At 48.7% G+C, this 14,120-nt stretch overlaps 2 protein-coding genes across 4 annotated transcripts in view; one reads left to right on the top strand and one right to left on the bottom strand.

Annotated features, from left to right (window-relative positions):
• CCDC191 (coiled-coil domain containing 191) overlaps positions 1 to 3,243 on the top strand; it is a 20,261-nt gene extending 17,018 nt beyond the window's left edge. The window contains exons 15-17 of the mRNA XM_026847043.1: positions 118 to 270; positions 602 to 756; positions 2,233 to 3,243. Of these exons, the coding sequence (XP_026702844.1) occupies positions 118 to 270; positions 602 to 756; positions 2,233 to 2,365 (441 nt within the window). The 3' untranslated portion in view covers positions 2,366 to 3,243. The remainder of the gene's footprint in view (positions 1 to 117; positions 271 to 601; positions 757 to 2,232) is intronic.
• A 3,513-nt stretch (positions 3,244 to 6,756) lies between these two features.
• On the bottom strand, positions 6,757 to 14,113 carry ZDHHC23 (zinc finger DHHC-type containing 23). 3 transcript variants are annotated; one of them, XM_026841518.1, is made up of 5 exons: positions 13,985 to 14,113; positions 13,062 to 13,760; positions 12,228 to 12,395; positions 11,239 to 11,393; positions 6,757 to 11,149 (listed from the first exon to the last, which is right to left on the bottom strand). In XM_026841518.1, exons 1-5 carry the CDS (start codon positions 14,089 to 14,091, stop codon positions 11,139 to 11,141), a joined length of 1,140 nt encoding a protein of 379 aa, XP_026697319.1. In that variant the 5' UTR covers positions 14,092 to 14,113; the 3' UTR covers positions 6,757 to 11,138. The 3 variants fall into 3 exon arrangements, with proteins under 3 accessions (XP_026697319.1, XP_026697311.1, XP_026697327.1); XM_026841510.1 differs by having other exon boundaries at positions 6,757 to 11,393; XM_026841526.1 differs by lacking the exon at positions 11,239 to 11,393.
• Between the last annotated feature and the right edge of the window lie 7 nt (positions 14,114 to 14,120).

The raw sequence follows: 14,120 nt of genomic DNA, 5'->3' as shown, positions 1-14,120 counted from the left end.
GGGGGGGGGGGGGCAAAAAAACTGATGTGATTTTCTAGTGTACTCGATTTTCTGTGGTTTTATGTTTATCTAGTCACTAGTTCAGATAACTAGCTGCCCTCTGCTGTCTTTACTCAGGTGGCACAAAGGCACCACTGCTTGGGCCTGCAGAGGAAATGCCTGATGACTTGGCTCCAGGACACCCAGAGGAGCCTCATGGAGAAGGTGTCTCAGGCTCAGGACTTCTGTTCCCATACGTTGCTGAGGCAGAGCTTCAGGAGCTGGCTAAAGGTTTGCCTGCACTACAGCAGAGAAATGATTCCAGGCAAACTAGCTGCTGCTATGCCTTCCCCTCTCCACAGTGCCACTACACTTGTTACACTTGTCCCCATTCCAGCAACATCATTCCCTTCTTCAGATTCATTCTTTCAGCTCTCCATTATTCCCCTCCACCCAGGATGCTCTCCTATGTACTGCTCCTCCACCTTTGCATACTCTCACCCTGCTCATTTTCCTCCTGTCACCATTACCCTTCACCACTGCAGTCTCTGTTTCTGCTTACTGGGCTGGGGCTTGGGGGAAAGAAGCCATTCTCACCTCTTTTTCTATCCTCCTTCCCTAGTACAAGGATTTTCTCTCTGCTCTGGAGGAGAAAGCGAGTACCCTCCATGCAGCCTGGCTCATGAGGAAGTACTTCTGGGCGTGGTTTGATCTGATTATGGAGGAAAAAAGTACCTTACTGGAGAAGCTAAAAATTGCTACTGAACACAGTAACAAGTAAGCGCACTGCCTTGTCAGCAGTTCTTTTTACTTGTTTAATATACCCTATAGATTATTTTAGAGACTGTTTTTGACAGATCGATTATCTGCTCCTGAAGAACATGTGAAACAGGTTCTTTACTGCTGGTATTTTGCTTCTGTGATATATGCAGACATCAGCAGTAGAGGTTTATGGGTAAGAATTTTCCATGCAGCCTGGAAAAGGAAATTTAGTGGAACCCTTCACAGGACTTTTAAATCTGCTGAAAGAGAGTACAGTGAAAGCAGATAAGTAGCTGAAATTGTCTAAGCTGATTAACAGATCTGGCCATGCAGCTTCTGTTAAAAGCTGCCTTAGGAGGTTCTTTAAGTAAGTTATAGCAAGCCAAATGATTGCGCGGGAATTACATACTGTATTGTTTGTCCACAGCAGATTATTTAGTTGACAAATCCAAAACTGATCAACTAGAAACCCTACTTGAGTCTTTCATCAGCCTGACTTCGCAGTGAGAACTGCAGCAGACAGTTCTACCAACGATGACTGGAGCTGGATGCACCCAGTTCACTCCTTGTCCTGTAACTGCATTATCTATGCATTTTAACGGGAAAAAAAACCCTGTCGTCAAAGCTCAGCAGCAAACAGAAGCATGCTGTCCTAGCTCACCGTGAAAGCATGTCAGCTGCATGCAGTCATGAACAGGCTGTGCCTGTGCGTAGCCCAAACAGGATCTGCAGCACCTTGGATGAAGAATTAAATTGAATCACTTCTGATGTGGTAGAGTGAACCTGTTGTAGCTTGCTGTGTCAGTAAGAGCAGGACAGCACACCAGTTAACCCAACAAGCCAGCATTGTGGAGGAACCAGGGAAAATTCAGACCCAGGAAGAGACTGGATTCAGTCTACATAGGACCTTGTACTAGGAGCATAATTACCTGTCCTTCATTACCTCTTCCCCCACTGACTGGTAAAAAGCCAGTTCAGACCTTGCCATAGCAAACTAGACAGGACTGTTGTTCCCTGTTTCTCATGTGGGAACCCAGGGCAAGGCACCTTTGGTGGGGAGATTAAAATTAAGTAAGAATTGGAGCCCAGCTGCCTGTGCTCCCAAGTGGTTGGGCTGGACCAAATGAGCCTGCATTTTTCCTGAAGAAACTGCTTTCAGAGACCCTGTTTATTCTTCAGGAAACATATTTCACCTTCAGAGTGCTAAGCCAAACACCAGCTAGTCAATGCTGTTAGAGGGAGGAGCAAAATTCTTGGGGGAAAAGAAACAGAGAAAAATGTTATTTTTCCCAGGTACAATGGACGTATTAATGGAGTGGTCTGCATGTAAATGTTTAACATGTCACAGCTTTGACTAGTAGCAGAAAGGACAAATCCCACAGCAATTTTAGGAGAGTTCCCCCTTAAACAGAAGTAATTTTGATTATCTGTTATGTTATGCACATATCTGCATGTCATCACTTTGTTCTTTATGTCCCCATTTTCTTTAAGGAGACTTGTGCTGAATGCGTTCAAGGCGTGGAGGCAGTACCCCTTACTGATGAAAAAGGAAAGGGAGAGAGAGGAAAGGAGAAACCAGCTACGCAGGAGAGTAGCTGAAATTCTCCCCGACTTCCGAACATGACTGAAAAGAGTTGAAGGAGACTGGGAAAGGGGACAGAAAGTCTGATTCTGTTCAGTGCTTTCTTCCTGCTGACTGAAACAAATCCAAAGGGAAGTTCTGTCCAGCACAAAGGGTCTTACAGCCAAGGGAAGCTTCCTGAGGTTGCTGCTGTTGTAAACTAAGCACAGAGGGAAATTTACCTGACAGTTTCACTTTGCACTTCAGGGGGTTATTCCGCACAAGGTCCTCCTTGGGTAAAGCCTCCATAGGGGTGTCTTGGCTGGTGGCAGTGAGCCCTAAGTAACCAAAGCCTAGCCCAGGGTGTGTTTCAGGCCAAGGCCATTTCCACAGGCAGAGCTGCAGCACTGACATGAATCAGGAAACACAGAACTGAACTACACTAATTTTTCTTTAAGCAGTAACCTGGTGCTTTGGTGTTGCCAGCACTCGGTCAGGGCACACAGCTTGACGAGAGCACAAACAGAGCTGACTGCCAGCTGACCCCCCACCACTACTGCCAGCTTGGCCATGCAGAGAACGGCCTCTGGCTCACTCTGCCAGGAAAGTTTAGATGGGAGGAGGAGATTTACACAGATCCTATTTGCTAATGATCCAGATCGCAGCGTCGCATATGGACAATCTAAAACCTGGATTCTTTTTTCAAGGGACTGCCTAGTTCACAGCACTGGCCCACTCACACAGTGCTTTGATTTTGGTGGCAAGTGGTGATCTCAAGTTTATGAGCCTCCATCTTCTCATAATTTAAACATTTTCCAAACTGTAGGATTTAAGGATATATTGTGCAAGTCTGCCTGGGCCTTCACTTGATCCAGCACTTAAAAAAAAAAAAAAAAACAAGAAAAAGGCAGACTGTATTTTTACATAAGCTAAGGCTGACATGATTAAAATGAGAGGGTTTTTGATCACTGTTTAACCTTAACCTGCAGCATAGCACAGACAGGGTAATGCCGTTAAGGTACTCTGTGTCTTGTCTTAGCAACAGCATAAGGCAGGAATCTGGAATCACTTCCCCCTCACAGCAAGATAGGCAGAGTTCTCTCCAAAAGCATTTGGCAGTACAGGGAGCACTTAGGGAATGCCAGGAAGAAGATAAGTTACTGTTATCCATTGTATCAAATAGTTTTTAAAACCTGTATATGCACTGAAAGTTTCCAATAAACCCAAACGTGAAACGAACACAACAGAGTTGTCGGTGCAGGCTGTGTCAGAAGCCAACCGAGAGGCACTAGACAAAAGCCCAGGGTTAGGGGACCTAGGCTGGCCCTAAGCACTGCAGATGAGGTAGTGTAGGACAGCTCAAGGCGCCCAGGCATGGCAGCAGGCTCCAGAGCTTTAGCGTTGGGAATTTGTTCATGCAGATAGCTCACAGAGATGTGGTCAGAGCCTCCCTGCCCACACAACCAGGCTGCAGAGCAGACTCTCAGTGCAGGTCTGAAGACAACTGTTGCTCCCACGTTACCTCCCACAGCCATCCTCTACAACACATTGACTGTCCATCTCCCAGAGCCTGGTGACAGACCTGACCCCCAGCAGGTCAGATGAGCGCGTTACCCAAGCGCGGGGAGCTGGAGGTGCCTGCGTGGAGTGTGGGCGAGCACAGACCATCTGGCTGCATTCAAAGGCAGATTGTGAGAGGAAGCGACAAGCTGAGAGGGCTGAATGACTCGTCTGGCGGGGAAGAACGGGCACTGCTGAAGCGGAGCGTCTTTCACAGAGCACTGAGCCAGTGAGGAGTGGAGCTGGGGGCTGAGCTGCCACACTCATGCCCAGTTGCAGCCAGAGCCACGTTCGGTGCTGACAGCAGCAAGCTGTGGAAGCACAGCAGCCACAATCTGCTTGCTCTTAGTACACTCCCATTGGAATTCTCTCCCACATAGCACCTAACAAGCTCTCAGAACACCTCCAAACCAGCCCTTAGCTCCCATGTCACTGGTGGCCTTTTCCTTAGCCGACCTCCTCCTTACCAGGGCTGGGCCACAAGTGCAGTGGGGAAAGTCTCCAGCCCCCCCCTTGGCCTCCTTCACAGCCTAAGGAGGACAGTGACCCAGAGGATGGAAGGTGAAGGGCATCCTTTCTCAGCTAGAGAGAGGGCAGCATTACAGCTAGCCAGCAACAGGGCATGCTGCAGCTGGAAGGGGATTAGGAGGAGCATGGAGGAGTGGAACAGATGAGCTCACATGCAGCCTAGACTTAACACTAGCAACAGGCTGAGCAGGCATTTGAATCTAACATCTCTCGCAGCTAACAGGGCACCCCAAAGTACTGGTTACTCAGGGGTGCATCATTTCCTGAACTGCAGATTCTGTCCCCAGCAATGCCACACTTATACATTTTATCCTCAAAACCCACAGCTCCCACTCAGCATCCATGAAAATAATGCTGCTTATACAGAGCGTAACTCTCCCCCAAAGAGCTTGAAGCACAGTCAATATTTACTTTTGAAACTGGCCTTTGTCTCCAATACTCTCAACCTTCTATGCTTTTCTTCTATTCTTAGTAGCTTTAAAAAAAAGATTCTCCTGTCTCTTTGGCTGGACAGTTCCAGCAGCAAGGAGGCAAAAGAAGGTCCAGGAGGAGCTGTGCTGTGATACCCCTTTGCCCTTGCCTACGGCTAATTCAGCACTAGCATGGAGCTGAAGCCTCAGCTAGATCCAGCTGAGGGACAGGGATGATGTTGAGGGACCAGGCACATTCATACTGAACATGGTCTGAATCAAAGGGGGAGGTGAGTAGCTCCTTCCAGCTCCCACTTCAGTCCACACCTGGCTGAAACAACTCGTACCTCCTTGGCAGAAGCAAGGCTATACCCCACGATGCTCTTGAGAGACTGCACAGGACACCCTCCAAATCCCTGACATGATGTTAGTGTTTTGCAAATTAAAGCTCCAGCAGACATTTCCCAGCAGGAGGGTGACACACAAGAGAGTTTGTTAGACCAAGGAAACAGCTTCAGCCTGCAGCTGTGCAGAGCATCCCTCCCGCTCCAGCGCCTGGTTAGATGCAGGTGTCAGTGCCTTAATGCTGGTCAGCAGCAGCCCACACTCTCACAGCTCAGGCACACTTCTGCCTGTCAGCTCCTTGCTTTTCTTAGCAGAAGAGGGAGGTGGCTGCACAGCCAGACTTTCCTTCTCCTGTGCAGAGGTGAGGCTCGGAGGATTTTTCACTTTGGTACAAAACAACAGCAAATGCAGAAACATGAAGTGATTGCAAACTCCTTCTCCCCAACCCCATCTCCTGTTGACATCTGCCCTCCAGAGTTCTTACATGCTTTCCCAACAACCTTGACCACAGAAATATCTTCTTTTCAGTAAATCTGTACACCAGTCTTTTCAAAGTCTCCCAGGACTGGCTCAAACTGGACTTGAAACAGTGCTGGAAGTATTAAACAATTTCCTCTGCTCTCCCCCCCCCCTCCCCCCGACAAACAAGACTAGCTGGGGACAGTCATTAGCCTCGGAAGGGTCTATGGACCACCCTGATCCACAACTCTCGTCTTCACAAACCTGTTACTCGTTACAGACACCAGCCCCAGCACATGAGCTGCCACTCCAGACACGCTTGTGCTTGTGCAGGGGCAACATGGCAAACAATAAGGAGGAAAAAAAATAAAAGCTGAGGAGAGACAGCAGTCTCCTGTGCCCCCAACAGCAGCACCAGAGTTAATGAAGCTGGTGGCTGCTGGGGTGTTGGAAGTCTGACACCTTTCTGCACACACCACAGTCACCTAACTACAAACCTGGCTCGCTGCTACTGCAAGGTCCTTGTCAGCGAGCACAAAGTAATCTTCAAAGAGAAAGAGCTGAGCAGCAGACAGCAGTGCCACCCAAGCAAATCAAAGCAGAGCTTTGGGAACAAAGGCACCTGTGATTCTACTCATTAAAAATCATCTTGCCTTTCAGCAGATGTCCCAAGATACCAACAGAATCAAAGGCTACATCTCTTCTCACTGTCTGCACGGAGAATATCCACATCATTTCCAAACATGAAGAGGGTTTAAAGAAATCATTTTTTAGGGTTCTGGATGTATCGTGTAGGAGGGAAAGCAAGACACTGGACAAAAAAGCTAAGAACCTGATCAGACACTGATAATGGACTGCTTGTAGGAAGCAAGATCCCAGTTCAAATCCCCACTGCAGGGGGAATATCCCTAGTTTCCAGGGTGGTGAGGACTGCCAGCAGGTCTCCGTTTCATCCCAACACCAACAAACCCAAAGGTCAAACTTGCAGATCTGGAAGAATACTTGTTTCCCAACTTCTCCTTAGCTTGTTGCTCCCTTGTTCCTAAATCCAGCCCACAGCTGAATAGCCATGAGATTATGGCAGCTTTTGGTCATTTGACCTGGCTGAGTGCTCTGGCATAAATCAACAGGCCACTCCACAGATCATTTCTAATAATTTATTTCAATTCAGAATTGCATCCATTTGGAAACATGATGCAAAATGGACACAAAACCACACACACTGGTCCTTTCAACAAAGCTCACAAATACGTTTCACAAAGCTTAGGGTGAAAAAAAACAAAAAAACAAAAACAAAAAACAACCACCCCATTCTCCAAAGCAGAGAGTTCTTCCAGAGCCCATCATTCTTCACATTATCATTAGAGGAATGCCACAGGGACAAGGTACTGGGAGGCTGAATTCCTGCATTTCAGAAAGAACCTCACCTGTCCGCAGGAAGATTTTTGCTGTACAAACATCCTGATAGTGGAACAAAATCCTAGGATACTGTAGAGTTCTTCACTGAAAGCAATACAGGAAAACACATCCATAATCACACATGCTTCCTGCCCTAATGAGGCAATACACATTCATATAGAAGGAAGAAAACAAGCACATTATTAAGACATTAGGCAGTGAGGCAGTATCCATTTTATCTTCAGAAGAAATTTTACAGCAAATGGTTTCGTTAAGACACTTGAAAGCAACCTACTTAAAAGAAAAAAAAAAAGCACCATCATAGCATGAAGGCTGAAATGTGATTAGGAGTCACAAGCAGCACCAGCTCAGGCTCATCAGTGACTTTTGTCATTTGAGGACAAGTTACACAGAGGAACAGTTGATGTGGGGACCTGTGACTTGCCTACGACAAAGCATGATGTAAGACGACAAAGTTAAAGAGTGTCAAGCCACCATTTACAGGGTGTATCTAGCAGTGCACAGTTGTCAGGACAGTCACCAAACAGCAGGGTGCTGGTGTTTGGACACGGCGGGTTTAACAATACATCAGCAACATCAGAACCCGGCCCCTGAAGAGTTGCTCTGGGCTGCAGAAGTCCAAACTATTTGTGAAACAACAAATGCCACTTAAAAGGTCAAGGTTAAAGCAGGGTAAACTGATTTCTAAGTCTGGGTGGAGAAACATCTATTACCAAAATCCTTCCCTGCTTCTGACCAGCTCTGGGTCCTCTCTTCTGTGACAGGGAAAACTGTTCAAGGGCCAGCAGAGTGCTGTTTTCTGCACACAGTTTTACAGGCCAGACACTGGTCCCTTGCCTCAAGGCCACACACATGACCCACAGTTCACCTGTGAAATGCAGCCTGCTCCCACACCTGGGCAGTGTGGATCTAAGCAGTGACTAACACAGTGAGCCTGAGGACTGACTCTTTCTGCCTAGATTTTCACATTTTTCTACTAGTGTGGCCAGTAACAAGCTCAGCAAGAGAACACTCAAAAAAGAAATCGTCCTTTAGTGCACGAGAGATCACAACAGTCTGCCCATGCTATGAGCTCAAAAGGAGTGTTACCCTTCAAAGGCTTCTTGCTAATTCTCAGGGATAGCGAAAGGAGAGCTCCAAAGTATCGAACATCTGAAGCTCCCAACACTTCCACCCTTTTAGATATCCTGTTACTTTATGTTTCCCATCTCCCAAGGCATTCACAACATAAATCCTCTCAGGAAGCAGCCAGGACGGTAAAAAAAACCCACGTCCTTAAAGAAAGTCACCACTGCTATGCAGATGACAGCCACATGAACTTCCTGTTCACTGGGGAATCAGCACTGCATTCTGCTCCTAAAACCCCACCTTGCAACCTGAATGTCCGGAGTGGTTCCAGTTCCCTCTGGAGCAAGTGGAAAAATAAAATTTACTTCAGCACTTTACCCCCACTATATTAGGGTGGGCTTGTCCAAGGTGTGGCATGGCTACATGAGTCCAAGGTCCTTTGTTCCTAATCTGCACCCCAAAGCCCATGCTGCCTGGGAGCACACCGCTGAGTCTCAGTGTAAGCAGCTCACATGAAATCTCACTAAGAGACAAGATTACACGGACAGGCAGGCTGCAAAGTAGGAACCAAGCTCTGCCTGTGGGAGAAAGTGAGCACAACAGGGTGAGGCACTGCCAGGTAAGTGATTGGCGATCTGTTCTGCTCTGCTTTCTCCCAGCCAGTAGCAGCAGGACTCTGAGAAACTGCTTCTCTCAAACCTGTAAACGCTCCCAGAGCTTACTCAGCTCACAGGCATGTGATTGATTTCTACATGTGTAACTCACGGGACAAAAGAGGTTAACTACCTCCACTGCAGGGGTTCGTTTAGCCCAGGAGGTCATTCTACCTTCATCTTCCCAAGCCCCAGCAGGATGAGACGTGAGAAGATCACAAACCCGCTAGCTCACAGCATCCTTGTCTCCAGGGTTGCCAGGCTCAAGCTCATCTCAGCAGGCACCACAAAATGAGCCATGGAAACACTTACAGACCACTCAACGTGGAGGTGAGGTCTTTGTGTGAATTTAAACTCCTAGGGTCAGGCTCCAAGCTCCAGTCAGAAGGTCACAGAGGAACAGTTGGCACAGTCCAGCTGGGTGACTTTTTTTTTTCACATTAGGGCCAGGGAAGTGGTCAGGAACCTCTTAGTGTGTTTGGTCAGAGGCAGAAAGAGCAGTGTCCTCTTTACCTCCTTATAAAAGATTGCACCCCGAAAAGGGGTAAGAAGAAATAAAGAATTTTTGGTAACTCTTCTTGCACAGCCCCATTCCAAGGGCAGCTGCTCCTCAATTATCTGCTGGTTATAGAAAGCACTGCTTGAGGAAACCAAACAGTGCCAAGAGGGACATGGTCTTGGCCTTAAACTGGGACACGTAATCTGGAGCACACACACCAAATCCAGCAGGGATCTCAGGGGACACTCCTCTCACTCTGCCACATTTTGGCACCACACAGCATCCATCATGTGTGTCAGAGGTAATGCACAGGGAATTTGCATCACCTGACCAACATCCCCCAGCCACCTGCCACACAAGCAGAGTCAGGGGTAGGTATGGTCTGTGCCCACCGCACACATATTTAAAAACATCTGTGGCTATGACAAGGCTCTTCTCTCTCCTCCTGTATCTTGGGCCCAACCTGTAACTCTTATGCCATGGTCCCAGGCTTTTGCAGCCAGACCTTTCAGATTATTGCAGGGCCAAACACATACACAAAGGATTTAAACAAAAAGCAACAAGAAATACCCCATCCACAAACCCCAGAAATCATCACCACCACCAAACCTTGTGATTTCAGCTGAAGGCCAAGTCCAGGCAAAAATACAGTTGCAGGCTGCTGAGGAACAAGTGGCATCATTCTTGCAGAAAATGTTTAACACGTTCATTCACCTGCCAGTGCAAGTCACTGATCCCAAAACCAGATAGCTCCAACACATCCTCTTCCTATATATGCAGAGACTAAACTTTTCTTTGGCCTCTCGGCTTGAGAAAACAGATCTACAGTCAGGCAGCTCCACAGTGACTAGGTGGAGAGGAGACAGAATCACTGTTATCAGCAACACAACCTACTGAGATGCTACCTACCAAAAATGCTGTTAGAATTGTCTACGCTCCCACAGACTGCTTCTCCTATGGAGGGAGAGAGGAAGGTAGTTTCCATAAAGCTACAATAACACAATAGCACTCTTGTTTTCCCCCTCAGAGTCCACTGTTACATGTTGCTTCAAAGCCTCTCCTCCTTGCTTGGTATATTTGTCTGCTGTCTCATGTCCCAACCCATAATCAGAGCAGAAAGACTTTGAGCAACATGAGCAAAACATTCAAACCAGCACAGTCTCAGCTTGCAGGAAGAACAATGAGATCAAAGAGGACAGTGTCTTCTCAGACAGATTGGGATGGAATATCAAGTGTAGGGGTCAAGAGGGCAGAGGGATCTTAAAGCCCTACAGGAATGTTGCTCACAAAGGCACTTAATGTAAGCATGTATACAGCTGGGTGGAAAAAAAGAGAGGAAAAAAAAAATGCACCAGAGAGGAGGGAGCTGCTCAGCGACTGCCTAGACTCTCTGTTTTAGCCTAAGAGCCCAGCTCCTGTGGCGGTCCATCTGTTATCTGCACAAGAATTTCACCCTCCTGACATCTCCGAAATGTCACACGTAGGTATGAGCCAGGTATTCCTTCACCTTTGCCGGAACAAACACACGCTCTGAAGTCCAACAGCGGGTTCCTCTTGATGCCAGGGTTCACACCTAATGAAAACTCAAGTTCTCAAAACCTTGTGCTCTTCTTCCTGCTGAGCTGCACAAATTTTCCCCACAGTGGAAAAAGGCAGCAGGCTCCTCCTTCTCCAGGTTTGTGCATATGGCTTACTGCTTCCTGCATCCTATTGCTGGCTGACAACACGTGAAGAACCGTTCTGCCCAGGATGTTGTTGGTGACGGGGTTGGCAGCCCGTACACCGACCACAAAGGAAGGGTGTGGGAGGAGGGAGTCTGAGGGGAAGGGGCCATTCCCCTCCTAAAGAAAGTCAGTCAACATCATCTGCAGAAAGAGGGGTGTCACACAATGTCTTCAGCAGAGCGCTGTGGAGGAGAAGACCCCAGGCTCAAGAAATGGCCCCAGTTGCACAGGAAACCCCTGTTATACTGGCCAGTGTCTATCACCAACCCACCCAGGAGCCTGCGCCCAGTGTTGTCCCGCAGAGCCAGCCGAGCTTCCCTCTCGGTCACATTGTAGCTGATGTTCAACAGCTGGATAAGGAGGATGTATCCCATGCCAGCTGTTACAATGGCACAGTACCACACACAGGTGAACGACAGAGCAGAGCTGGCAGCAGGGAAAAAGATGGGAAGGAAGCCATTTAGTTTTGGAGCAGCTGCTTTGGAGTGACTTTCCCTGGTAATCACTAGCCTTTCAAATCCCTGTCTACATCTAGTGATCTCACTTTGCTGCTTTCACCAGATAATCCTTAAAGGCTTTCTCAAAATGAAAGCTTCAGGACTCACTTAATGAGAGCTTTTAGTGCTATCAGAGCTTCTCTTGCATATTGCTATCACTCTCCCTAGCTCTTTACTCTTACCGTTGTAAAGGTACTCGGTCCTTACTTAAGGACACCACGATGCTTGCACTCGATAGATCACAAAATGGAGCACAGAAGAAGGTGGAGTCACTTGTGCTGGCACACTCTGCCCATCAGCAGTAGCACCAGTCTCTGAACTCATGTCCAACACTTCTCACCTCCTTCCCCACCAGACAAGGCATATTAACAGCCTGTTCTAAACAGAAAACTCAGAGGGACAGTCACTAGATAAACAGCGAGGGATGAGAGGGAGAGACAGCACACAGATTCCAGACTGTCACACTGTTAACCTGCATCTGGGGGCAAAGATATTTAAGGGTGTATCTCTACAGGTCACAGTAAAGCCTTCAAATCCCAGCTCTTCCAACAACTTTTTCCAAATAAACAGTGAGCTGTCTCCGAGTTTCAGGCTCACCACCTTGGCAAAAGCAGTAATGCATCCCTACTTTCCAGAGCTTATTAGGGATCACTTTTCAGTCAGGTTTGATGGCCAACAGTGCTGGCACAGAATGAGGAAAAGGAGCTAAGCTGCCTGACCAAGCCTGTGCCCACCCCAGCTCCCTCCCAGACAGACGTCTCACCTGTAGTCAGAGTAGGCCCCAGGGCAGTAGAATAGTGCCACAAATGGAGTTCGGCCCCTACAGACGGTGTGCAGGGTCAGTGTAATCCCATACACAGAGGTGAGCATGAAGAAGGAGAGTGCAAGGATGAACGCTTGGTGGTTCTGCTCCCCTACACAGCTGTTAATCCTCCAAAAGGAAAGAAGAGATTATTTTTCTTAAAAAGATAAGAAACCAGCTTCTCTTTCTTCCTCCCTCCCCCAGCTGTCAGAGAACCTAATTTCCAAGGTGCTTCTACACAACGCAGGGAAAGAGCTTTGAAACAGTTCAGAGAAGGTTTTTTATAGAAAAGTTACAGGCAGAAGTCAACAGACCAGTAGGGTATAGGTGGTAGACCGTTTACTTCAAACTTTTACCAAGTATCATATCCTTTGCTGAGATACCCTACTGCTCCTTGGTTCCATTCATACAGGCAGGCACGGGTTCCCTTCCCCAGGACAGCACTAATGCAAGTTAACTGCAGGATTCCTAGCGCTCCATGGACCAAGTCTTAAGAAAAAATAAAAAAGAAAACAACAAAAAACCCCCAAAGAACCAAAGGCAGTTCTGAAAGATGCTTATAGCTATTAGAAGTTACCAGCTATCAGGTCGACCCACTTAAATCAACAAATTTGTTTAAATTGTTCTTTAAAATGGTAAATTTGTATTTGCCATTTTAAAGAATGTTACTAGGTCTCACAGGTAACAAAAGCAACTCCGTTTTAGAGGGACTGTAAAAAAAGAAGCTAAGTTTAAAAAGGGGAGAGGGGAGACAGAGTGAGAACACACCTGTAACCTCAGCAGTACGAGACCTACCAGACACAGTGATGGTCCAGTCTCCTTACACACTTGCCACAAAGCCGGCAGTGCCCTGCTCGGGCTGGTCTGACAAGCTGGCATTTCGTGCACCAGTCCTTTTTCACACCTTCTGGCTCCTCTGCTGACACCCTGGAGTAGCCTTTGGTCTCCCCATTCACAGCCCGTCCGCCAGCAGCTCCCGAGGAGGTGACGCCGTGGAGCCCGTTGGAGCTCCCTCCGACACCTTTCTTGGACAAACCCCGTTGTGACTTCTCATCGCTCGCTAGGATGGGAAGGTAGCCAGGATCTTTCTTGGCTCGAGACAGGGCTGCCAGCATCAGAATTAACCCACCGGTGAGAGCCACCACTTGGGAATGCCCCACGTGTCCTCGGGGAACCACCTCCTGGAGAAACACATAGTACATGTAGCCCAAGGAGAAGAGCCCCAAGCTCAAGAAGAAGAGAGTCCGTTCCTTCCTTCTGTGGGTGAGGTAGTAATACCACAGCACGACTACGGGCAGAGAGGTCAAGATGACGAGCCCCAGCAGGAAGTGCAGAGCCGCGACGTGGAGGAAGACGGGCAGCAGAACGAGGGGCGGCACGAGGCTGACCTTGATCTTCACGGCTCCAGCGAACCAAGGGACCCGCACCCGGTCCGCGACGGTGTCGGCGATTCTTTCCAGAGCCCCCGGCGGCAGGGATTTGCACGTCAGCCACCTGTTAGGGCGGGAAGCGGAGCCGCTGGCTAGCAGGCGGCCACCCGGGGCCCTTCCCCTGTCCCCGTCCCGCTCCCGCAGCCTCACCCGCGTCTCTCCCGTCGAGTTTCCCCGCGAAAAAGCGGCGCGCAGCTCCCCCTCCCCTCAGGGCGGCAGCCCGGCTGCCCGCGGAGGATCCCCTGAGCCAGGAAGGGGGGGGTCCCGGCGGGGTCCCGGCGCCGTTACCTCTCGCAGCCCTCATCCAGGTCCTCGCAGTCGCAGCAACACGCCGCCAGGTGGTTCCTCTCGCCCCTCCGGTCCACGTACTCGCAGCAGCAGAGCGACTCCTCCATCGCCGTCCGCCCTCGTACGCCGGCGGCGG

This window comes from Athene cunicularia, assembly GCF_003259725.1.
Source record: "Athene cunicularia isolate RWA chromosome 1 unlocalized genomic scaffold, athCun1 chr1_part1, whole genome shotgun sequence".
NCBI classification, from domain to species: Eukaryota; Metazoa; Chordata; class Aves; order Strigiformes; family Strigidae; genus Athene; species Athene cunicularia.
This window is presented reverse-complemented; position numbering and strand designations above follow the sequence as displayed.